We start from the raw sequence: 25436 nt of genomic DNA on the forward strand, positions 1-25436 counted from the left end.
TTTAGTAAGTGCTCTTACACACATTGTCTCATTTAAGCCTTACAACAACTCATTTAAGTGAGTGGAGTAGAAATTTTAAATTGTTTTAGAAAAGAGTACCATGAGAATCTCATGGAGATTCTCCATGTGGACTAACTCTCAGGTTTTCTGATTCTAGTTTGTCCTTCCACTGTATCATATGGGCCACATCCATCAGTGTACTCTTTCTATTCAGTTGGAAAAGTGCTTTTAGGTAAATTCCTCCAAGTTAAGAATGGCTGAAAATCTTTAATTAATAGTGGTTGGAGTCAGGGGATTTGATTTCAATTTTGAAGTTTTCTTTAGCATGCTAAAGTAATTTGTCTTTGCTTTGCTTCTGCCATAGTTAGAACTATACATTTCTTTCTCAGGTTGAAAAATTGTTCCCTTTGGAGAGTTAAATAAAACTCTCCCACAGCCAAGTGCGATGGTTCACGTCTGTAATCCTAGCACTTTGGGAGGCCAGGAGTTCAAGACCAGCCTGGCCAACATGGTGAAACCCTGTCTCTACTAAAAATACAAAAATTAGCTGGGCGCGGTGGCGCCTGCCTGTAATCCCAGCTACCCAGGAGGCTGAGGCAGGAGAATCGCTGGAACCGGGACGCGGAGGTTGTAGTGAGCCGAGATCACGCCACTGCACTCCAGCCTGGGTGACAGAGTGAGACTCTGTCTCAAAAAAAAAAAAAAAAAAAAAAATAGGCTGGGTGTGGTGTCTCATGTCTGTACGCCTGTAATGCCAGCACTTTGGGAGGCCGAGGCAGGTGGATTACCTGAGGCCAGGAATTCAATCAAGACCAGTCTGGCCTTGGACTCGGGTGAAACCCTGTCTACTAAAAATAAAAATACAAGAAATTAGCCAGGTGTGGTGGTGGGAGCTGTTATCCCATCTATTTGGGAGGCTGAGGCAGGAGAATCGCTTGAACCCGGGAGGCAGGGGCTGCAGTGAGCCGAGATCGCGCCATTGTACTCCAGCCTGGGCAACAAGACTGAAACTCTGTCTCAAAAAAACAAACAAACTCTCCCAAAGCTAATCAGTAAGAGAAAAACATAGATATTATTAGACTGATGTCATCAAAGTTAAAGATATACAGGCTGCAAATGATGCCATCACGAAAGTGATAAAACATATAGAATGGAAGAAATTATTGCAAGTCATATATCTCATAAGGGACATATATCCAGTATATTTTTTAAACTTTTTTTTTTTGAGACGGAATCTCGCTTTTGTCACCCAGGCTGGAGTGCAGTGGTGCGATCTTGGCTCACTATAACCTCCGCCTCGTGGGTTCAAGCAATTCTCCTGCCTCAGCCTCCCGAGTAGCTGATTATAGGCACGTGCCCCGCTGCCCAGCTAATTTTCGTATTTTTGGTAGAGATGTGTTTCACCATGTTGGCCAGGCTGGTCTTGAACTCCTGACCTCAGGTGATCTGTCCACCTCTACCTCCCAAAGTGCTGGAATTACAGGCGTGAGCCACCCCACCCAGCTGTTTAAAAACTCCTATAACTCAGTATAAAAATAAATAACCAATTAAAAAATAGTCAAAGGATCCGAGTAGACATTTCTCCAGAGAAGATGGCTAGTAAGCACATGAAAAGATGCTCAACATCATTTGTCATTAGGGAAATACAAATCAAAACTACAGTGAAGAAAAGCCAGGCATAGTGGCTCATGCCTGTAATCCCAGCTACTGGGGAGACTGAGACTGGAGGATCACTTGAGGCCAGGAGTTTTATGTCAGCCTGGGCAACAAAGCAAGACCCCATCTTTAAAACTAAAAATTAGCTGGGAGTGGTGGCTCATGCCTGTAGTCCCACCTACTCACAAGGCTGAAGCAGGAGGAACACTTGAGCCCAGAAGTTTGAGGCTGCAGTGAGCTATGATTTGGCCACTATACTGTGGCTTGGATGACAGATTGAGACCCAGTCTCTAAAAAAAAAAAAAAAAAGGGTATTGATCAGATCTTTCTGATGAACCCCATATAAGAGTACATCAAGTATGATTGGATAAGCTAAATGTCCTTTTGTCATTTTATTTTTGTTATAAGGAGTCAGAATTTAATCTTAGAAAAAGGAAGAGAGAAACTGTTGGCCTTTTGAAACTTTTGAGCTCCTTTTGACTATCCTGGTACCCAAATCCCTCAGTACCACATGTTATTGATATTTAGTGTAAAAATAAAGTGGAGACTTGTGCTTTATTTTAAAACATCCAGATTTTAATGTTGATATTTAGTATAAAAATAAAGTAGAGATCTGTGCTTTATTTTAAAACATCCAGATTTTAATGTACCAGTAAATTTTTTTTCACTTTCCTGCAAAGATCTGGTAAGCAGGAAGAAATGTACTTCCTGAAAGAAGTAAGCAGCCGGGCGTGGTGGCTCACGCCTGTAATCCCAGCACTTTGGGAGGCTGAGGCGGGCGGATCACGAGGTCAGGAGATCGAGACCATCCTGGCTAACACGGTGAAACCCCATCTCTACTAAAAATACAAAAAATTAGCCGGGCATGGTGGCAGGCGCCTGTAGTCCCAGCTATTCAGGAGGCTGAGGCAGGAGAATGGCGTGAATCCGGGAGGTGGAGCTTTCAGTGAGCCGAGATCGCGCCACTGCACTCCAGCCTGTGTGACAGAGCAAGACTCTGTCTCAAAAAAAAAAAAAAAAAAAAAAAAAAAAAAGAAAGAAAGAAACAAGTAAGCTGAAGATTTAATGGCCATATATCTGTTTCCTTCTCTCTTCTCTCTTCCCTCCCTTCTTTCCCCCTCCTCCACCCCTCCCTGTCTCCCTCCCTTCTCTCTCGTCTTCCTCTCCTCTGGTCTTGTTTCAAGGCAGGGGCTCACTCTATTGCCCAGGCTAGAGTGCAGTGGCGCGATTGCAGCTCACTGAAGCCTCAAACTCCTGGGCTCAAGGGATCCTCCCACCTCAGCCTCCTGAGTAGCTGGGACTATGGGTACATGCCCCTACACCCCTGGCTAATTAAAAAAAAAAAAAAATTGTAGCAATAGGGTCTCACCATGTTTCCTACGCTGGTCTTGAAATTCTGGGCTCAAGTGATCCTCCTGCCTCTGCCTCCCAAAGCCCTGTGATTACAGCTGCGAGTTACCGCACCCAGCTTTCTTTTGTTTTGAACACTTGGTAAATGTGACTCTCTTGAGATCTGTGCATTCAAATGTAGGTCTCCGGAGATTCAGTCTCATACTATCAAATACTCTCACTGTCCCCTGCTGTTTTGTTTGTTTGTTTGTTTGTTTGTTTGAGATGGAGTCTGACTCTGTTGCCCGGGCTGGAGTGCAGTGGTGCAATCTCGGCTCACTGAAACCTCTGCGTCCCAGGTTCAAGCAATTCTCCTGTCTCCGCCTCCCAAGTAGCTGGGATTACAGGCATGCACCACCACGCCCGACTAATTTTTTGTGTTTTTAGTAGAGACCGGGTTTCACCGTGTTGGCCAGGCTGGTCTCGAACTCCTGACCTCAGGTTATCCACCCACCTCAGCGTCCCAAATTGCTAGGATTACAGGCTTGAGCCTCTGCGCCCGGCCTGTCCCTTTTAACCTCAAGGCTTCATCCAGAATACTAAAGAGTAATCATTCATCTGTGAACTTCACATTTAAACTCTCATAAAACAGATTGTGTAACTTTCAGTTTGCATAATTTGGTTTGATAGTATTTAAACCAACATAGTGCTGGGAACGTATTTTTGTTTTTTACTATCAAAACTTTTTATTTTGGTCAATTTTGATCAATCCTAAGATGGATCATTAAATGAAAGATTTTTGAAGTAGATGTTTATGTAAAATGTAGCAATATTTTATGCTTATGGGCCAGTATTTCATTCAGTAACTATTTTGGGGGTCCTTTTTACTTGAACCTCTAGTAACTCTTGAGCTATTTCTCTTTTCTTGAGACAGTCTCGCATTGTCGCCCGCCTGGAGTGTAGTGGCATGATCTCGGCTCACTGCAACCTCTGCCTCCCGGGTTCAAGCAATTCTCCTGCCTCAGCCTCCCAAGTAGCTGGGATTACAGGCGCCTGCCACCATGCCCAGCTAATTTTTTGTATTTTTAGTAGAGACGGGATTTCATCATGTTGGCCAGGCTGGTCTTGAACTCCTGACCTCGTGATTCTTCTGCCCTGGCCTCCCAAAGTGGTGGGATTACAGGCGTGAGCCACCGCGCGTAGCCTACTTGAGCTATTTCTAAAAACATTGTAATGTGAGACAGGTTTGGTATTCTCTCACTAGCTTCTCTGACTTATACTTCTGCCTATAAGAGCTAAGAGTCTAGAAAGGCTTCCAGAGAGAGTAACCTAAATCAGTGGTTTTAGTAGGTATCTTTATATTCAACCAGTGTGACAAAATTCTCAATTAAGATTTAAATGGTAGGTCTTTAAATGCTTTCATTAATTACATTGATCTGAATGGGTTTTAGTTTCTCTTTCTCTGCCTTTTTTTGGTACTGTAGATTCTAGATCATTATATGAGAGCCATAAAGATTATTTGTCTTGGTTGCTGCATTAGTAATTTTCTTCTTCCTTTTCCTTCTGCTATTTTAAAGACTTAGCCCTGTGTATGTGTTTTTGCTCATTTTTTTGATGAAGGAATTTGACCTTAATAACAGTGAAGACAAATTAACATAGTGTTGTTAGAATGTGAATAGGTTTTTATTCAGAGTTTAATGCCAGTGGATTACATATGTTTAGTCCTGTTGGAATGTTAAACAGATATGATCTACTAAATTAAATAGATATGGATTACAGATGAGATCATCTATGATGTTGAGTTAAAAGTTCACAATAATGTAAGAATGTTCGGCCTGGTACAGTGGCTCATGCCTGTAATCCCAGCACTTTGGTAGGCCAATGCAGAAGGATCACTTGAGGCCAGGAGTTTGAGACCAGCTTGGGCAACATATAGCAAGACCCGATCTCTACGAAAATAAAAATTAAAAAAATGAGCAGGACATGGTGACACTTGCCTGTAGTCCCAGCTACTCAGTTGGCTGACGTGGGAGGATTGCTTGAGCCCAGGAGTTTGAGGCTGAGCCAAGGTTGTGCCACTGCACTCCAGTCTGGGCAGTAGAGTGAGACTCTGTCTCTTGGGGGGAAAAAAAAAAAAAAACTTAAATATACAATATGCTAGAGTATCTTTAACTTTTTGTAGCGTGGGTATGAAAGATTGCAATATTAGTTGAAAATACTTATTTTTTTCCCCATCTTCTATCAAGAAGGATATTCTGGCCAGGCGTGGTAGCTCACGCCTGTAATCCTAGCACTTTGGGAGACCAAGGTGGGCGGATTGCCTGAGCTCAGGAATTTGAGACCAGTCTGGGCAACATGACAAAACCCCATCTCTACTAAAAATACAAAAAATTAGCCGGGTGAGGTGGTGCACACCTGTAATCCCAGCTACTTGGGAAGCTGAAGCAGGAGAATTGCTTGAACCTGGGAGGCAGAGGTTACAGTGAGCCCAGATCGTGCCATTGCACTCCAGCCTTGACAGAGTGAGACTCTGTCTCAAAAAAAGAAAAAAAAAAAAAAAAAAAGAAGGGTATTCTGGGTATTCTGGCTGGGCACTGCTGGTGGCTCATGCCTATATTCCCAGCAGTTTGGGAGGCCAAGGCAGGCAGATGGCTTGAGCCCAGGAGTTTGAGACCAGCCTGGGCAACATGGCAAGACCCCGTCTCTATTTAAAAAAAAAAAGAAGAAGAAGGGTATTCTTTCCGTAATTGTAAACATTGGCAGCTTGTTGGCATTTCTGCTTCAACCCTGTTGGGGATTCTGCATTGTCCAATTGTTAGTAGATTTTGATCCCACAGCCTATTTGTGCTTTGTTTGTGTTAGTAGGAAGAACAGGGAATCACAAAAAAGGAAATATTTAGCTAAAAATTTCTGATTTAAGGCCGGGCCTGGTGGCTTATGCCTGTAATCTCAACACTTTGGGAGGCCAGGGCGGGTGGATCACCTGAGGTCAGGAGTTCGAGACCAGCCTGACCAACATGGTGAAACCCCTTCTCTACTAAAAATACAACAAAATCAGTCAGGTGTGGTGGCACACACCTGTAATCCCAGCTACTCAGGGAGCTGAGGCAGGAGAATTGCTTGAACCTGGGAGGCGGAGGTTGCAGTGAGCAAAGATCACGCCACTGCACCCCAGCCTAGGCGACAGAGCGAGACTCCATCTCAAAAAAAAAAAAAAAAAAATCTGATTTAAATTTTTCTAATAACTTCTTAAGTCTGGTAGTAGTATTAGCAAGAAAAGAAAAAGATTGATCTTGAAAAGACTAGTGAAGACCTTGAAAAGAATTAGTACCTAAATGGTTAATGGAAAATTTAATTTTTTAAGTTGTCTCAATAGTTTTATATTTTGGCTGAGTGTGGTGACCCACACCTATAATCCCAGCACTTTGGGAGGCTGAGGTGGGTGAACTGCTTGAGCCCAGGAGTTCAAGACCATCCTGGACAACATAGTGAGACCCCCGTCTCTTTTTTTTTTTTTGAGATGGAGTTTCGCTCTTGTTGCCCAGGCTGGAGTGCAATGGCGCGATCTTGGCTCACCGCAACCTCTGCCTCCCAGGTTCAAGCGATTCTTCTGCCTCAGCCTCCCGAGTAGCTGGGATTACAGGCAATGCGCCACCATGCTTGACTAATTTTGTATTTTTAGTAGAGACGGAGTTTCTCCGTGTTAGTCAGGCTGGTCTTGAACTCCCAACCTCAGGTGATCCTCCCACCTCGGCCTCCCAAAGTGCTAGGATTACAGGTGTGAGCCATCACACCCGGCTGCGCATCTCTATTTAAAAAAATAATAATAATTAATACTTTATTAAGTGCTTTCTTTCTTTTTTTTCTAAGTTCTTTTCTTTCTTTCTTTCTTTTTTTTTGTTTTTTTTTTTTTTTGAGATGGAGTCTCGCACTGTTGCCCAGGCTGGAGTGCAGTGGCACGATCTCAGCTCAGTGCAACCTCCGCCTCCTGGGTTCAAGCGATTCTCCTTCCTCAGCCTCCCAAGTAGCTGGGATTACAGGCACCTCCCACTACACCCAGCTAATTTTTTGTATTTTCAGTAGAGACGGGGTGTCACCATGTTGGCCAGGCTGGTCTTGAACTCCTGGCCTCGTGATTCATCTGCCTCGGACTACCAAAGTGCTGGGATTACAGGTGTGAGCCACTGCGCCTGGCCTTAAGTGCTTTCTTAAAAAATAGTTTAGTGTATTTTAATAGCAAACTCAAGGGAACAGTACAGAGACAGACAACATTAAAAACATACTTGCATGTAGGGCAACTCAGAAAAATAGAGTGAATGAATGAAGAGTCTACCATATGATAAAAATGCTACAAACACCATTTAGTTGCCATCAATAAAAATTTACGGCCGGGCACAGTGGCTCATGCCTGTAATCCTAGCACTTTGGGAGGTCGAAATGGGTGGATCATAAGGTCAGGAGTTTGAGACCAGCCTGTCCAACATAGTGAAACCCCAGCTCTACTAAAAATACAAAAATTAGCTGGGTGTGGTGGTGTGTGCCTGTAATCCCAGCTACTCAGGAGGCTGAGGCAGGAGAATTGCTGAACCCGGGAGCCAGAGGTTGCGGTGAGCTGAGATCATGCCATTGCACTCCAGCCTGGGCAACAGAGCGAGACTCCGTCTCAAAAAATATATATATATTTTTTTGCTTGGTATGAAAAAAATCCAGGAGGGTCTGGGCACAGTGGCTCATACCTGTAATCCCAGCACTTTGGGAGGCTGAGGTGAGGGGATTGCTTGAGCATAGGAGTTCGAGACCAGCCTGGGCAACGTAACAAAATCCTGTCTCTACAGAAAATAGAAAAATTAGCTGGGTATGGTCCCAGCTACTCGGGAGGCTGAGACAGGAGGATCCTTTAAGCCTGGGAGGTGGAGGTAGAGCTGAGGTTGCGCCCTTTACTCCAGTCTGGGCGACAGGAGTAAAACCCTGTCTCAAAATAAATAAATCTAGGAGAGCAGCGTACAAGCTGTGGCAGCATCAGGAGTCATAGCAGGACAAGAGTTTAGAAAGTTTCTTTCACTCTTTTACAGAGTATTGGTTGAAAGGAGTGCTGCCAAAACTATAACCAAAGGAGGCATTATGCTTCCAGAATAATCTCAAGGAAAAGTATTGCAAGCAACAATAGTGTTGACAGTTGTTGAATTGAGCTCTAAAGGAAAGGGTGGAGAAATTCCACCAGTTAGCGAGAAGTTAGAGATACAGTTCTCCTAGAATATAGAGGCAATAAAGTAGTTCTAGATGACAAGTTTTCTTTCTTTCTTTTTTTTTTTTTGAGATGGAGTTTCGCTCTTGTTTCCCAGGCTGGAGTGCAATGGTGCAGTCTCAGCTCACTGCAGCATTCACCTCTGAGGTTCAAGTGATTCTCTTGCCTCAGCCTCCTGAGTAGCTGGGATTACAGACGCCCGCCATCACGCCCAGCCAATTTTTTGTATTTTCAGTAGAGACGGGGTTTCGCTATGTTGGTCAGGCTGATCTCAAACTCCTGACCTCAGGTGAGCCACCTGTCTCGGCCTCCCAAAGTGCTAGGATTACAGGCGTGAGCTACCGCACCCAGCGACAGTTTTATTTCTTATTTAGAGATGGCGACATTCTTGGAAAGTGTGTAGACTGAAATAAATCACTATTGAAATGACATCAACGTGAAGCTGCTCATTCCACTAAAGTTCTGAAATCTTTCATCATGTAAATAATTTCTATGTCTCTCTCTTATAATAAACCAATCATACAACTAGTGGCAAAAATAAAATCCAACTGCTAGCATTGTCCAGAAAAAATTTACAGATCTGTTTATAATTGTTATAAAGGTGAACTGCTGAAACTTGTTCACCGAAATAGTTTGACTTGAATTAATGCTTTACATCCTCAATTTTATATTAGAAATTCACAGACAAGTTAAAATGGAAAAACTGCCAATACCCGATTTCTGTCCCCTATTTTTCCACTCGCAGTCATATACGTAGTTACCTTTTGACCCCATGGGGTAAAAATACATCTAACAGAGAACTATCAATAACAGAAAGAAGAAAAATAATTTTTTTTTTTTTGAGCATGAAATGTTTCCCAATCTTAAGCACAGTCTCCATGTAATTGGCATGCTAGCTGGATGTCTTTTGGCATACTTGTTACATATTTGGCATGAGTAGCACATAAGTTAGTGTCTTCATAAAGGCTCATCAGATAGGCCTCACTTGCCTCCTGCAAAGTAACAAAAGCCAGAAGTGTACATTTGTTTTGAAGTCCTGAGCAACTTCTTGTATCAGATGCTGGAAAGGAAGTTTGCTAATCAGAATTCAGTGGACTTCTGATGAGATCTGTTTTCACAGAGTACCACAGTACCAGACCTGTACCAGTGAGGTTTCTTTACTCTTCCAGTAAAGGGTGCACTCCTGTGAGTGACTTCTGTAGCTAGTTGCTTCCTGGGTGCTTTACCACTGGGCCAATTTGCTGGTAATCTGCCTTGTACTAGTCATGATCTAGAGGCCCCCTTACTTATCCTCCTTCTCAGCAGACATTAGAGGTGAGGGCGCCACTGTGGCAGGCAGTGCCTGAGAACACTTAAAAGCAGTGCTTTCTTACTATCTTACCCAACTCTTACAGCTTTGAATGGGAAAGCAGGTACAATTAATACTCTTCCATTATAACCACAAATTTAAATAACAGGAAAGAATTAAGTAGAAGAACAGGTCCCTTGACCAGTTGGTCATTCTTTTGTCTAATAGTGTTTTTAGCCTTGTTATTGGGGGTTGTTAATTCTAGTTATCAATGTTTTATTTACTCAAATTGTAAGTATATTTGTGATTAAAAATAGAGTGAGACTCTTGTGTATGTGTGCGTGCACGCGTGTGAGCATGTGCGTGTGTGTGTTTTAGTCTTGTTTTTAATTTTTTTCAGAAACAGGGTCTTGCTATGTTGCCTGGGCTGGACTTGAACTCCTGGGCTCAAATCATCCTCCCATCTCAGCCTCCTGAGTAGCTGGGACTACAGGTGCCCACTTTTGTGTCTTTAAACAGCATATATAAGGGGCTTTTTATAGGACTAACTTTGAAGATACTAGGTCCAGTTTTAGTGGCCCAGAATGGCTTTGTCCTTGGCTTACTCAGTCCATGAAATGGTCGGCAGAGAGTAATATAAGTGTTTGTAAGTACTAGTGAGGGCTAATCTAAGGAAGGGAGCCTCAGCAATTCCTATCCTTTACCTTTAACTCCCAATCAACAAGCTGCTATTTTTAGGTTCAAGTCCCAGTGAGCAACAAACCAACCATAGGGATTAGTTTGATATTAAGGGGGTTGGAAGGAACTTTAGGATTTGGACTGACATTCTGGTGGATTTTTATATGGCTTCTTAGTCTTCATGTTTCTTCTACCTTGTGACAAGAGTTACCTGGTTTGGGTTGTTCAAATATAACCCCAGTGACAACTTCCCTTAGGTTGCTCAGATCATAGTATGAATGGTAAGCGTGCTAAGTAGTAGCTTACTTATAAGGAAAAACTCTGGCTTTTGATCTCTCATGCTGCACTTAGTAGCATGAGAACATGGAACAAGCACCATTTTCTGCATTTGGAAGATATTTATTTATTGAACAAGTTTATAACTTATTGGAAGTATCCCTAGAGCTTGTAATCAAGCCCTAGAGCTTGGGCTTTCAGCTAATATTTTCTTCTTAAATTTTAGTCCTTTTTTCTCTTTTTTCCTCTTTAACTTATCCTTTACATTAGGAGAGATGTTTTTCTTTCTTTAATGAGGGCCAGTAATGTACAGACCTACACAAGAGTTTTTAGAAATTTTTTCTCATTGTTAAAACCAGTCTTTCTTAATTTGAGTATTATCTACCTTGACTTTACTGTTTTGTCCCCCGTATACCAGCATTATAAAAGGAGTCATGCCTGTAATTCCAGCTTTGGGAGGCCGAGGTGGGCGGATCATCTGAGGTCAGGAGTTTGAGACCTGGCCAAACGTGGCAAAACCTTGTCTCTACTAAAAATACAAAAATTAGCCAGGGGTGGTGGCACTTGCCTGTGGTCCCAGCTACTTGGGAGGCTGAGGCAGGAGAATTGCTTGAACCTGGGAGGCGGAGGTTGCAATGAGCCGAAATTGCGCCACTGTACTCCAGCTTGGGCGATAGAGTGAGACTCTGTCTCAAAAAAAAAAAAAAAGTGTATTATATGTAATTGTTTTGAAGAAATGATTTACCCTGTGAGGTAAATAAATAACTGTTTAAAAGTAGAACTGTAAGCCTTGTCAAGAAGTTTGTCTACCTGACATGAAGTTTCAAGAAGTTTTAGCCCAAATACTTTGGTTTTTTTGTTTTTGTTTTTGAGAGAGTCTCGCAGTGGCGCGGTCATGGCTCATTGCAGCCTCCACTTCTCAGGCTCAAGCAGTCCTCTCATCTCAGCTTCTTGAAGTGTTGGGATTACAGGTGTGAGCCACCACACCTGGCTCTAAATATTTTTCATTGAGTACCTTATCAGTGTTCTAGGCCATTCTATTCATTTTTCTTGTTTCTTTAGACTGTTAATTTATGTTCCTCATCTTGCTTATACTCATTATCATATTATTTACAAATGAATTTGGATTAGAAGGGGAATGATATGTTACTATGGCATAGATACAATGTAGATATTGTTACATGGTGACTTTTTTCTTGTTATTTTTCAGTGTTCCATTGGCAAGCTACAATAATGGGGCCAGTAAGTATTCAGATTAATTTCAAAATAAACAGTTTATGTAATTTACTCATTTTAATCCCACTTTTCTTGTTATCAACAGAATGACAGTCCCTATCAGGGTGGAGTATTTTTCTTGACAATTCATTTCCCAACAGATTACCCCTTCAAACCACCTAAGGTAATTAATTGGAATGTGGCAGTTTTTAATGTACTTTATAATACTAATAAACTAGTTTACAGAAAGTTTCCTTTCTTTCTGTAGGTTGCATTTACAACAAGAATTTATCATCCAAATATAAACAGTAATGGCAGCATTTGTCTTGATATTCTACGGTCACAGTGGTCTCCAGCACTAACTATTTCAAAAGGTAACAGTGGGTATTTGATATCACGATAAAGCAACCGTGTCTTTTGTCTTTTTAGAGTTATTTATTTTTGAAAAGATTACTTATGTTTCTTTTAAGAAGAGATAGCAATTCTTCTTATTCTGAAATGGACCTTGAGAACTGAAAACGAGTTGGATTTTTCAAGTAAAAGTATTCCTTGGTGTAGTGACTAGTCTGTCAGTTGTGCTACTCAAGCATAGGTTAGAAGATGGACACTGGGCCTGGTGCCGTGGCTCATGCCTGTAATCCCAGCACTTTGGGAGGCCGAGGTGGGCGGATCACAAGGTCAGCAGATTGAGACCATCCTGGCTAACATGGTGAAACCCCGTCTCTACTGAAAATACAAAAAAATTAGCCGGGCATGGTGGCAGGTGCCTGTAGTCCCAGCTACTCGGGAGGCTGAGGCAGGAGAATGGTGTGAACCCGGGAGGTGGAGCTTGCAGTGAGGAGAGATTGCGCCACTGCACTCCAGCCTGGGCGACAGAGCGAGACTCCATCTCAAAAAAAAAAAGAAGATGGACACTGGTATGAATGTTTTTTTAGAGCATAAAGTAGAACACAATTAACATCTCTTCCAACCTTGAGATTCATGAATGGAAAAAGATAGATACTATTGCAGAATAGGAAATAGACCAGCCCTTTAGACAAATGCCTATGCTGTAAACATAGACATTAGGTTCTTGAAGAACAAAATATAGGTAAATATTTTACCAGCTCTTGTCTTTAGGTTTCTGTATCAATGAACTGAGTGATATAGTTGTTGTCTTAATGTGTTGATTTGAAATTGTACAACCCTTCAACATTATTCCCAGACGATATCACAGTTGGGTTAAAATAATCTAGTTTTTTTTTTTTTTTTTTTGAAATGGAGTCTCACTCCGTCACCCAGGCTAGACTGTAGTGGTGCAATCTTGGCTCATTGAAACCTCCGCCTCCCGGGTTCAAGCGATTCTCCTGCCTCAGCCTCCCTTGTAGCTGGGATTACAGGCACCCGCCACCACGTCTGGCTAATTTTTGTATTTTTAGTAGAGACTGGGTTTTGCCATGTTGGCCAGGCTGGTCTCGAACGCCTGATCTTATGATCCACCTGCCCCGGCCTCCCAAAGCGCTGGGATTACAGGCATGAGCCACCGTGCCCAGCCAAATAATCTAAAATTTATAAAGGAAAACAAAAACGAGTATTTATGGCCTGGCACGGTAGCTCACGCCTGTAATCCTAGCACTTTGGGAGGCCGAGGCAGGAGAATCGCTTGAACCCGGGAGGCGGAGGTTGCAGTGAGCCAAGATCGCACCACCGCACTCCAGCCTGGCCAGCCTGGGGAACAGAGCGAGACTCCATCTCAAAAACAAGAATATTTATTAGATCTCACGGCTCTACTCTGAAAGGTGATAAAAGAGCTCACTGGATATACTTTTGTGAAAATGAAATCAGTTGTTTAAGAGAAAAATCAAATATGGTAATGGATTAATATGTTTAAAATATGAAGTACAAAAATCAGAAAAAAATTCAGATCCCAATAGATGAATGGACACAGGGGAACCAAAGAATAAATGAATGAATGTTACGTTCCTATTTTTTACCTTTTTAATTAACAAAGATGTTTTTAAAAGAAGACAAAACACTAATGAGGTATATTGAAATGAACACTCATATACTTCAAGTAGAGGTATAGATTTGTAGAGCCCAGTCTGCCAGTATGTGTTAAGAGACTTAATCATCCATGCCCATTCACCCAATAATTCTAGTTTCATTTATTTATACTAAGGGAACAATCCCAAACGCTGAAAAAACTTTGTATGCAAGTACATTTGTGACATTGTGATTTAGTTCTGAAAATTGGAGGTTACTTACAGTAGAGGAAAAAATAAATCGGTTCTAGCACATAAATTTAAAAGAGTATTGACCCTGGCCAGGCATAGTGGTTCATGCCTGTAATTCCAGAACTTTGTGAGGCTGAGATGGGCAGATCACTTGAGACCAGGAGTTCAAGACCAGCTTGGCCAACATGGCAAAACCCCATCTTTACTAAAAATACAAAAATTAGCCAGGTGTGATGGTGCGTGCCTGTAGTCCCAACTACTCAGGAGGCTGAGGCGGGAGAATCACTTGAACCCAGGAGACAGAGGTTGCAGTGAGTCAAGATAGTACCACTGCACTCTAGCCTGGGTGACAGAGGGAGACTTTGTCTCCAAAAAAAAAAAAAAAGTATTGATCTTTACAAATATTGTGAAAATAGGAAAATACTGTGCTTGAGAAAAGCAGAAAAAAGAAAAAAGGCATATACACTGTAACAAGAGTTAGATATAAAAGTATGTTGAGTGTCCAGAAATAGACAAGCAATGTTAGTTTTGGTATTTGTGTGGTGAAATGTGGTGTGTGATTTTTTTTTTTTTTTGAGACAGAGTTTCGCTCTTGTTGCCCAGGCTGGAGTGCAATGGTGTGATCTTGACTGACTGCAACCTCCGCCTCCTGGGTTCAAGCAGTTCTCCTGCCTCAGCCTCCCAAGTAGCTGGGATTACAGGCACCCACCACCATGCCCGGCTAATTTTTGTATTTTTAGTGGAAATTATCTGCTTATAATTTACCATTTGAACCATTAAGTAGCAATTATCTGCTTATAATTTACCATTTGTTTAATGCATGTGTTTAGACAGGAAGCAACATAGTTTCATGGTAAAGAACATAGATTCTAGATCCAATTGCCTGTGTTCAGATCTCAGATCCACCTCTTATTAAATGAGACTAAAGACACATTGGCCCCTGTATTCCTCAGTTTTTTCATCCGTAGAAAAGGAACAATAATAAATATTTCATTATTGTTACGAAGATTAAAGAAGCAAAAACGGACAGTTAACTGGTTCCTTGTAAGTACTCCAAAAACTGGGATAAAGGCACAGTTGTCAAAAGTGTTGGGTATTTGTCATATTATCACTTGGATGTCAAGACTCAATCTTAAAAAAAATTTTTTTCTTTTTTTTTTGAGAAGGAATTTCACTCTTGTTGCCCAGGCTGGAGTGCAGTGGTGCAATCTCGCCTCACCACAACCTCCACCTCCTGGGTTCAAGCCATTCTCCTGCCTCAGCCTTCTGAGCAGCTGGGATTATAGGGCATGTGCCACCACGCCCAGATAATTTTGTATTTTTAGTAGAGACGGAGTTTCTCCATGTTGGTCAGGCTGGTCTCGAACTCCCAACCTCAGGTGATCAGCCCACCTCAGCCTCCCAAAGTGCTGGGATTACAGGTGTGAGCCACCGCTCCTGGCCACAAATTAATTTTTTAAAGCAAAAAACTCTGAGGCATTAATTTAAAATTTTTGGAGTCCTAGGCAGAAATAAAAACAGGATGCCAGAGAACCACATTTTTTAAAAGTTGTAATGAAATAGTTTTTTAGAGAAGTGTCCCCTTTTCTTTTGGTAGGCCCCCTTACAATTCAAGAGCTACTTGAGAAAAGTGTTTGTGGACCTGTGCCTGGCCTGGTGAGGGTCCCATTGGTTGCACTTCCTTCACCAAATAGCAATAGAGATGTAAATCTAGTAATGGGACCAAGATAAGTGGAATTATGTGAGAGGTGTGTGTTTGGTGGGGTGAGGTGTTGGAGACACAAGATAGCTGAAATTATTGCCATATCTCTTTTTGTTCTTCCCCTTCTCTTGCCTAGCATTGATTTTTTTTCAGCTATTCTAAATGATAAGGACTGTTACAAGTCTGATTTGTTAGGTTCTCTCTATCTGGATAGCTGTCCTTTAAAATAATTGCAGTGCCATTTTGTTGAATTTGATTGTATTAACTGTCTCAGGTTTAAGGTTTTAATGAGTCCCTTTTTGTAAATTGAATGTATGGGCAAGTAGTTCTATGAAATGCCTTAATCCTGTATATATTATTCCTTTAACATATAGTCTGTCTTCAAGGACAGAAATTTTGACCCAGTAGTCCCTCTACTTTGAAGGTCCATGATGGGGACCTAAATATTTAAAAAACAAAAACAAAAACACTGAAAAAAACTGAAGGGAAGCAGATAAGTGTGCCATAAAGCCATTTGATTATATGTTTTTAGAGGTGAAAGTAACTATTGTTGTAACACTAGTGAAAATGAGTAATACTGGCCAGGCACAGTGGCTCATGACTGTAATCCACTTTGAGAGGCCAAGGAAGGTGGATCACTTGAGGTCAAGAGTTTAAGAACAGCCTGGCCAACATAGTGAAACCCCATTTCTACCAATAATACAAAAATTAGCTGGGCAGTGTGGTGTGTGTCTATAGTCCCAACTACTCGGGAGGCTGAGGCACAAGAATCGCTTGAACCTGGGAGGCAGAGGTTGCAGTGAGCCAACATCACACCACTGTGCTCCAGCCTGGGCAATAGCGCAAGAGTCTGTCTCAAAAAAAAAAAAAAAAGTAATACTGATGAAGAAGAATATATATAGGTAAAAGTTCAGTGAAGAGACTATACAGGTTATAGAAATAAGAGTTACTGTCTTTACAGAAGAAGGTATAGTATATGTATCAGTCCATTCTTGCACTGCTATAAAGAAATACCTGAGACTGGATAATTTATAAAGAAAAGGGGTTTGCCAGGTGTGGTGGCTCACGCTTGTAATCCCAGCAGTTTGGGAGGCCGAGATGGGCAGATCACTGAGGTCGGGAGTTTGAGACCAGCCTGACCAACATGGAGAAACCCCATCTCTACCAAAAATACAAAAATTAGCCTGGCTTGGTGGTGCATGCCTGTAATCCCAGCTACTTGGGAGGCTGAGGCGGGAGAATCGCTTGAACCCAGGAGGCGGAGGTTACAGGAAGCTGGGATGGCGCCATTGCACTCCAGCCTGGGCAACAAGAGTGAAACTCCTGTCTCAAAAAAAAAAAAAAAAGGTTTAATTGGCTCACAGTTCTGTGGGTTATACAGAAAGCATGGCAGCATCTGCTTCTGCGGGTCCTCGGGAGCTTTTACTCATGGCAGAAGGCAAAGGGGGAGCCACCTGTCTCACATGGCAGTAGCAGGACCAAGAGAGAGATGGGGGAGGTGCCACACACTGTTAAACAGCCAGATCTCATGAGAACTCTATCACAAGAACAGCACCAAAGGGGTGATGCCAAACCATTCATGAAGGATGCACCCCCATAATCCAGTCGCCTCCCACCAGGCCCCACCTCCAACGTTGGGGATTGCAGTTGACCATGAGATTTGTGTGGGGACACAGATCCAAACCATATCAGTATATTATAAACCAAAGTGAATTTTTCATGAAATCAAGAAGCTAAGTAGTGTACTAAAAATCTTTTCACAAGGTCCAGATAGCCAGTACTCTACTTTCCTTTCCTGGAAAGAAAGAAAAGCCCTTTTTTTAAAACCTGTCCTTTAAAGTTGACTTATTAGAATATTTAGAAGAATAAGTTAAAGGAACATTAAAAAATTTCTGACTTCCCTGTTGTCATTTCCAGGAAATACATGAAGTCTTTCCTAATTGATGTTAGAATGTTCTGTGCTTGAAGAGGGCTTCAGGTGATGACACCTGACAATAGGAAAATGTTTTTGGAATGCCAGCTGCCAGAATTGTGGGTAACAGGAATGAAGAGTCAGAAAACATCTCTCCTGATTTTTTAAAAAAACTTTTCATATACTCTTAAGGCAAGGAAATAGCATTTTTGTTACCAAACTGAATAGGACATGCCAACTTTTTCTTTACTTCTCAGAAGGCCTTGATCTCTATAGGGTAGATTTGGTAGGAATATGAGCGAATCCTTTCCCTGCTGAATTTATGTGTTGGGAGTAAAGTGGGCTGAGAGTTATTATCTCTTGGTACAGAACATCAGAGAAAAGAAAGATGGCTGAGCTCTATTAGCATTAGTATAGAAGGATTTAAATTTATTTCCTTATGTCAGAGGCTACTGAACTTAATGTAATCGGTGACTTTATGCCCCCTTTGCATTCAATAAGAAATGCATAAGTTAATGATAGATATGGCCAGGTGTGGTAGTTCACACCTGTAATGCCAGCACTTTGGGAGGCCGAGGCAGGTGGATCACTTGAGCCTAGGAGATCAAGACTAGCCTGGCCAACATGGCAAAACCCAACCTCTACAAAAAATACAAAGAAAATTAGCTAGCCGTGGTGGCACTCACCTGTAGTCTTACCTGGAGAGTGAGGTGGGAGGATGACTTGAGCCCAGGAGGTTTAGGCTGCAGTGAGCCAAGATCGTGCCACTGCACTCCAACCTGGGCGACAGAATGAGACCCTGTCTCTAAATAAATAAATAAATAAATAAATGTTTTAAAACATAAGTTAATGACAGATTTGAACAAAGGAAATTACACTATTGAGATTTGTCTGCTACATCCCAGGTTGTCACCAAGGAAATGGCTTAGATGAGATTCTAAATTGTCACTGAAGAGAATTTGAGACATTCATAGAAGTATGTTGTATTCTCTGTAATGAGTGTATGACCATCCCCATTTAGGGGCAAGTGTTTGCATTTATGTTCTTGATTTAGACTGAATTGTTTTCAACTGAAAATTAAACAAAACAATTGTCTGAATGTGGTGCCTGCCACTTGAAAACAGTGATTGTTGGATTTTATGGTTGTCATTTTTGCTAAGAATATTCAGTAGTGTGGCTGTCTTTTTTTCTTTTTGAGACAGGGTCTCACTCTGTCACCCAGGTTGGAGTGCAGTGGTGTGAACACAGCTCAATATAGCCTTAACCTCTTGGGCGTAAGTGATCCTCCCACCTCAGCCTCCTGAGTAGCTGGGACCATAGGAGTGTGCCACCACATCCAGCTAATATTTTTATTTTTTGTAGAGACAGAATCTCACTCTGTTGCCTAAGCTGGTCTCAGACTCCTGGCCTGAAGCGATCCTTCTGCTGTGGCCTCCCAAAGTGCTATGATTACAGGAGTGAGCCATTGCACTTGGCCTGTCTTTGGAATTTTGAAAGCCATTTATCCTTGAATATGGGCTTCTAAAAAATTGAACTTTATGGGATCTGAAAAATGTTCTTGGTCTAGGATTTAGACAAAGTTCTAATTCTATTCTAATTACTAGCCAGGGACATTGAACACGTCACTGCACCTGTCTGGGCCAGCTCCCTTAGGAGTTCAGGCATAAAGACAGTCATATCAACTCTTCTTACATCATGGGATTGTTGTGAGACTTTGCACAAAGGGGCTTATATTTGTATCTTGGAGACCAAGATGTCATTTAACATTAATTTTCTGCTATTTGTTTTATTTTATTTTATTTTTTATTTTTATTATAATTTATTATTTTTTGGAGATGGATTTTTGCTCTGTCGCCCAGGCTGGAGTGCAATACTACAATCTCAGCTCACTGCAAACTCCACCTCCCAGGTTCAAGCGATTCTCCGGCCTCAGCCTCCCGAGTAGCTGGGACTACAGGCACGCACCACCACGCCCAGCTAATTTTTGTATTTTTAGTAGAGATGGGTTTTACCATGTTGGCCAGGATGGTCTCAGTCTCTTGATCTCGTGATCCACCCGCCTCCGCCTCCCAAAGTGCTGGGATTACAGGCGTGAGCCACTGCAGCCAGCCTTCATTTTTATTTTTTAATCACCTAACCTGAAGTCTGTTTAAGCTTCTTAAAATCCTTGTTGGTAGGCTGGGTGTGGTGGCTCACGCCTGTAATCCCAGCACTTTGGGAGGCCAAGGTGGGCAGATCATGAGGTCAGGAGATCAAGACCATCCTGGCTAACACGGTGAAACCCCGTCTCTACTAAAAAAAAATATAAAAAATTAGCCGGGCGTGGTGGCGGGCGCCTGTAGTCCCAGCTACTCAGGAAGCTGAGGCAGGAGAATGGCGTGAACCTGGGAGGCGGAGCTTGCAGTGAGCCTAGACCGCACCACTGCACTCCAGTCTGGGCAACAGAGCCAGACTCTGTCTCAAAAAATAAAAAATAAAAAATAACTATTTGCCGGGTGTGGTGGCTTACGCTTGTAATCCCAGCACTTCGGGAGGCCGAGGCGGGTGAATCACGAGGTCAGGAGTTCAAGACCAGCCTGACCAACATGGCGAAACCCCGTCTGTACTAAAAATACAAAAATTAGGCCAGGCACGGTGGCTCAAGCCTGTAATCCCAGGACTTTGGGAGGCCGAGGTGGGTGGATCACCTGAAGTCAGGAGTTCGAGACCAGCCTGGCCAACATGGTGAAACCTCAACTCTGCTAAAAAAAAAAATAATAATAATAATAATAATAATAATCCTTGTTGGTTACTGTTAATATAAAGTTAAGTAAAACTTACAAAGCTGCTAGGCATTACAGTATAAATTCTTAGAATTTTCTCATGTTTTGGCGTTTCATGTTTCTCTCAACCCTTTGCTTTTATCCTCTACTAATTTATATGATTTTTTTCATTCTAGTACTCTTGTCCATCTGTTCTCTGTTGTGTGATCCCAATCCAGATGATCCTTTAGTGCCTGAGATTGCTCGGATCTACAAAACAGATAGAGAAAAGTAAGTATGGCCTCAAGATGGAAAGTTATCTGTGGTGGGATGGAGATGTTTGTCACAAATCTTTCTTGTTTAAGGGCTGAATATGGGCCAGATATTTAAAGTGGAGTCCTAATATACTCCCCTGGGGCTAGAAAAGAGGAATATATGCATTGAGTATTACTATAAGTAGATGATGCCAGTCTTATCCCTGATTGTTTCATGTGACTCCTCTTGTCTACAAAAATTTTTTGTTTTTGTTTTTGTTTTTGAGACAGGGTCTTACTCTGTCACCCAGGCTGGAGTGCAGTGGTGCAATCTTGGCTCACTGCAACCTCCGCCTCCTGGGTTCAAGTGATTCTTATGCCTCAGCCTCCTGAGTAGATGGGATTACAGGCGTAGGCCACCACGCCAGGTTCATTTTTTTTGTAGTTTTAGTAGAGACTTTCACCATGTTGGCCAGGCTGGTTTCGAACTCCTGACCTCAAATGATCGGCCTGCCTAGGCCTCCCAAAGTGCTGGAATTACAGGTGTGAGCCACCGCACCCATACAAAAACTTTCCTATGGTATGTTTTTCAACAGCTTAATGCCTTATGCTTGGCTTTTGATATATAAAGCATTTTTCATCAAGTGCCCATTTGCCTGCCATAGGTATTTGTCAATTAATGGGAAAAGAGAATTCATTTTCTACCATTTGACATAATCTAAAGGAAGAAAGTAAATAAATGCCATTAGACATGAAAGCCCCAAATTTCTTTTAAAAACAAAACTTGATGTAGAATTTGGGTATTTTAGAATTATACTACGAATTATTGAACAGTGGTCAAGATATCAAAAGAGATAGTAACTAAAAGTGTTCTAGTAGCATTTTTTCTTTTATTCTTTTGAGATGGAGTCTTGCTGTGTTGCCTGGGTTGGTCTCAAACTCCCTACCTCAGCCTCTGGAGTAGCTAGGATTATAAGCAGGCCCACCATGCCCAGCACTGATAACATCTGTTGTTTTATGTACTATTCAGTAAAGTTATAAGAGGAACTAAATAGGAGAGGGTGGATAGTTTTTTTAGGGCCGGGCACGGTGGCTCACGCCTGTAACCCCGGCACTTTGGGAGGCTGAGGTGGGCGGATCACAAGGTCAGGAGTTTGAGACCAGCCTGGCCAACAGGGTGAAACCCCGTCTCTACTAAAAATACAAAAATTAGCCAGGCATGGTGGCAGGCACCTGTAATCCCAGCTACTCGAGAGGCTGAGATAATTGCTTAAACTCAGGACGTGCAGGTTGCGGTGAGCTGAAATTGCACCACTGCACTTCAGCCTGGGCGACAGAGCAAGACTCCCATCTCCAACTTGAGTTCTAATGGATTAGAGAGGCATAGATACGTTTTTGTTTTTAATGGAGGTAACACTGGGAATGGGGTATTCTTACAGTAGTTGGTTCTTGCTTTTTCCTATTTGTGAATTTATTCTCAAAATTTTTTGATTAGAGAACTGTTTTGTCCGATATTTAGAATTGTGGGTCTGAATGCTTACCAGAAGTCATTTCCCAAGTCATCATGGAGTAATGTTGAACACTCTTGAACAGAACTTTCCCAAACTGCACTGCCCCCACCCTCTAACCCCCCACTTTTTTTTTTCCAGAGACAGGGTCTTGTTCTTCAGCCCAGACTGGAGTACAGTGGCACAATCGTGGCTCACTGCAGTGTCAAACTCATGGGCTCAAGTGATCCTCCCACCCCAGCTTCCCCAGTAGCTGGGACTGCTAGTACATGCCACTACACCTTTCCAGCCTCCCCAGTAGCTGGGACTGCTAGTACACGCCACTACACCTGGCTAATTTGTTTTTTTTGTTTTTTGTTTTTTGTTTTTTGTTTTGTAGAGACAGGATCTCACTATGTTGCACAGGCTGGTCTCTAATTCCTGGCCTCAAGCAGGCCTCCTGCCTCAGCCTCCCAAAGTGCTGTTGTTATAGGCATGAGTTACCATGCGAGGCCAGCATACCCACCCCCACCCCGAGGCCAGCATACCCACCCCCACCCCCCTTTTTTTTTTTTTTTGAGGCAGGGTCTTGCTCTGTTGCCCAGACTGGAATGCAGTGGCACAATCACAGTTCACTGTAACCTCAACCTCCCAGGCTCAAGTAGTCCTCCCATCTGAGCTTCCCAAGTAGCTGGGACCACAGGCAGATGCCATCACATCCAGCTAATTTTTTTTTTTTTTTTTTTTTTTGAGACAGAGTCTTGCTCCATTGCCCAGGTGGAATGCAGTGGCACAATCTTGGCTCACTGCAACCTCTGCCTCCCACGCTCAAGTGATTCTTGTGCCTCAGCCTCCTGAGTAGCTGGGATTACAGGCGCACACCACCATGCCTGGCTAATTTTTGTGTTTTCAGTAGAGACGGGATTTTGCCATGTTGGCCAGGGTGGTCTGGAACTCCTGACCTCAAGTGATCAGCTGCCCCAGCCTCCCAAAGTGCTGGGATTATAGGCGTGAGCCACCATACCCGGCCTAGCACCCCTTTTTTAATAGGAGAATTATAGAATCATTTGCTCTGCTTACTTTATTTGAATGTTCTTCTGAAGCAATAAACCCATTCATTTTGTCAACCGAATTGTTGAAATTAGTTCTACCAGAACCAGTTGTTTTATTGAGATGAAAGGAAAGTTTGGTTTTTTTTCCCCCTTTTTTTTTTGAGACAGAGCCTCACTCTGTCACCCACGCTGTAGTACAGTATTGCAATCTCAGCTCACTGCAGCCTCTGCCTCCTGAGCTCAAACGATCTTCCCACCTCAGCCTCCTGAGTAGCTGGGACTATAGGCATGCGCCACCACACCCTGCTAATTTTTGTATTTTTTGTAGAGACAAGGTTTTATCATGTTGCCCAGGCTGGTCTCAAACTCCTGGGCTCAAGTGATCCACCTGACTCAGCCTCCCAAAGTGCTGGGATTACAGGTGTGAGCCACCACGCCCAGCCTTCTGTCGGTTTAATCATTATTAGTATATGAGTTCAAGAACTATGTAATGTACAATCATACAGTTTCAAGTACTTTAAATAAATGAATTGAGTTGACATCTTTTGTAGAAATAGGCCAATCAAGTATAGAATAAGGTATATGCCAACAAATACTAAAATTTAATCAGAACCCTCTGTAAGTAGCAATTAAAGGAGACTTTCACATTTTACAGCTCCTTCCCATTATCATTGAATTAATGCTTATCAGAAATTTGGGATAGAAAGGGGCCTTTCGTTGAATGTCCTATAAGCTACTCTCTTCAAGTTACTTGATGGGATAATGAATGGAATCTGTTGCTTACTGACTCCACACCTATGTTAAGCCAAGCTTCTCTTTGTGTGTACAGGTACAACAGAATAGCTCGGGAATGGACTCAGAAGTATGCGATGTAATTAAAGAAATTATTGGATAACCTCTACAAATAAAGATAGGGGAACTCTGAAAGAGAAAGTCCTTTTGATTTCCATTTGACTGCTTTCTATGAGCCCACGCCTCATCTTCCCCTGTGCACATGTTTACCTGATACAGCAGTGCTGCGTGTTGTACATACTTCGAACAACAAACTAGAAATACTGTACTTCTGTACCAACATTGCCTCCTAGCAGAGAAGTGTGTGTGTGACAAGCCAGTTCTACAGGCATTACCTAGGTGTGAGACTAAAAGCTTTTCTTATTGACTTAAATTTGGATAACAGCAAGGTGTGAGGGGGGGTGGTGGGTATGGTGTGTGCTTGGATGGGAAAGAAAAGGCTCCACTCACCTATAGGAGATTATTTTTAAGTGGAATCCATTTAAACTCAAAACAGTTATGAAAAGCAAGGTGAAGAACATGAAGCTGTGTCTGTATTCATTTTATTCCGAAGGAGCTACGTCTTAGGTGAAAGTTATGACCAACCAGATTAAACTCTATCCACATCCTGCATTTTAAGGTCTAAGTTTAACTGGTCAACATTTAAATGGATTGGAGCTATTAGTACATCAAGTGTGATGGGCTTTGTTCCCAACTCTTTTACATCTCCCTACCCCTTCAACCTTTGGCCTTTCAGCCCTTCTTTCTCTCCTCCATATTCTTTGGTTTGTATGTGGTTTCTCAGTTAATACATAGCTAATAGCTCTTATTTTTCTTATGTTTTTAACCGCTTAGGTCTATTTGGATGTAAGGGTGAAAATTCATTTGATGGAAATACTTGTGTATATTTAAAGACCCAATTGCTCCTCTGGAGCTTGTACGTTCAAGAATGATTAATCTGTGTAATAAACTGGTTACTACAGTCATTACATATAATTTTGTGTGAATAGGCTTTTTGATTTTTAAGAAGTTTGTCTAGCTGAGATTAGTGGTGGATTTTCTCCCACTTCTGAAATGTTCATTTATACTGGTTACATTTTAAGATCATGAAACAATTCCAGTTACATTGTAAAAAGGATATCTTAAGAGTAATTTTATTGAACAAGTTAGAGGCATAAGCTTAAGAGCATTTCCATGAAACTTAACACATGCAGCATTCCAGGAACCTGATTGTTAAATTCAATAAGAAATTTGCTTTATTAATGAAACTAAGCTGCATTTCATCAAAATCTTGTGACATTCCCTTGGTACATAGGACATAAAACACAGAGGCATTGCTATTTGGTAAGTTAAGCCTCTGTGATTGTAATTATAAAAGAGCAACATTGACCAAACCTGGGAAACAAGAGCACAGTCTTGTTTGGAGAGTCTACATAATTACTTTGCACTAACATTTGCAGGATGTTCATACAATTTTAAATTGTACTGTATGTGGCTTTTTGAAGTCTTCCCTTGACTCTAGTAAAATATAGCTTGAAACTTGTAAACAACTGTGTTTGCCAGAAACATCATTCGTGTGAACTAGGCAAGTTACCTTTTTTTCCCACTTCTTTTCCT

The 25436-nt window shown here is 42.0% G+C and overlaps 1 protein-coding gene across 1 annotated transcript in view; it reads left to right on the forward strand.

Moving 5' to 3' along the window:
- Nucleotides 1-24815, forward strand: part of UBE2D2 (ubiquitin conjugating enzyme E2 D2) — a 67918-nt gene extending 43103 nt beyond the window's left edge. The window contains exons 3-7 of the mRNA XM_054488930.2: nucleotides 11683-11714; nucleotides 11794-11871; nucleotides 11956-12061; nucleotides 20453-20546; nucleotides 23878-24815. Coding sequence (XP_054344905.1) covers nucleotides 11683-11714; nucleotides 11794-11871; nucleotides 11956-12061; nucleotides 20453-20546; nucleotides 23878-23923 — 356 coding nt within the window. The 3' untranslated portion in view covers nucleotides 23924-24815. The remainder of the gene's footprint in view (nucleotides 1-11682; nucleotides 11715-11793; nucleotides 11872-11955; nucleotides 12062-20452; nucleotides 20547-23877) is intronic.
- Nucleotides 24816-25436: the final 621 nt, after the last annotated feature.

The sequence above is a fragment of the Pongo pygmaeus genome, chromosome 4 (genome assembly GCF_028885625.2).
Source record: "Pongo pygmaeus isolate AG05252 chromosome 4, NHGRI_mPonPyg2-v2.0_pri, whole genome shotgun sequence".
In the NCBI taxonomy this organism is placed as follows: domain Eukaryota; kingdom Metazoa; phylum Chordata; class Mammalia; order Primates; family Hominidae; genus Pongo; species Pongo pygmaeus.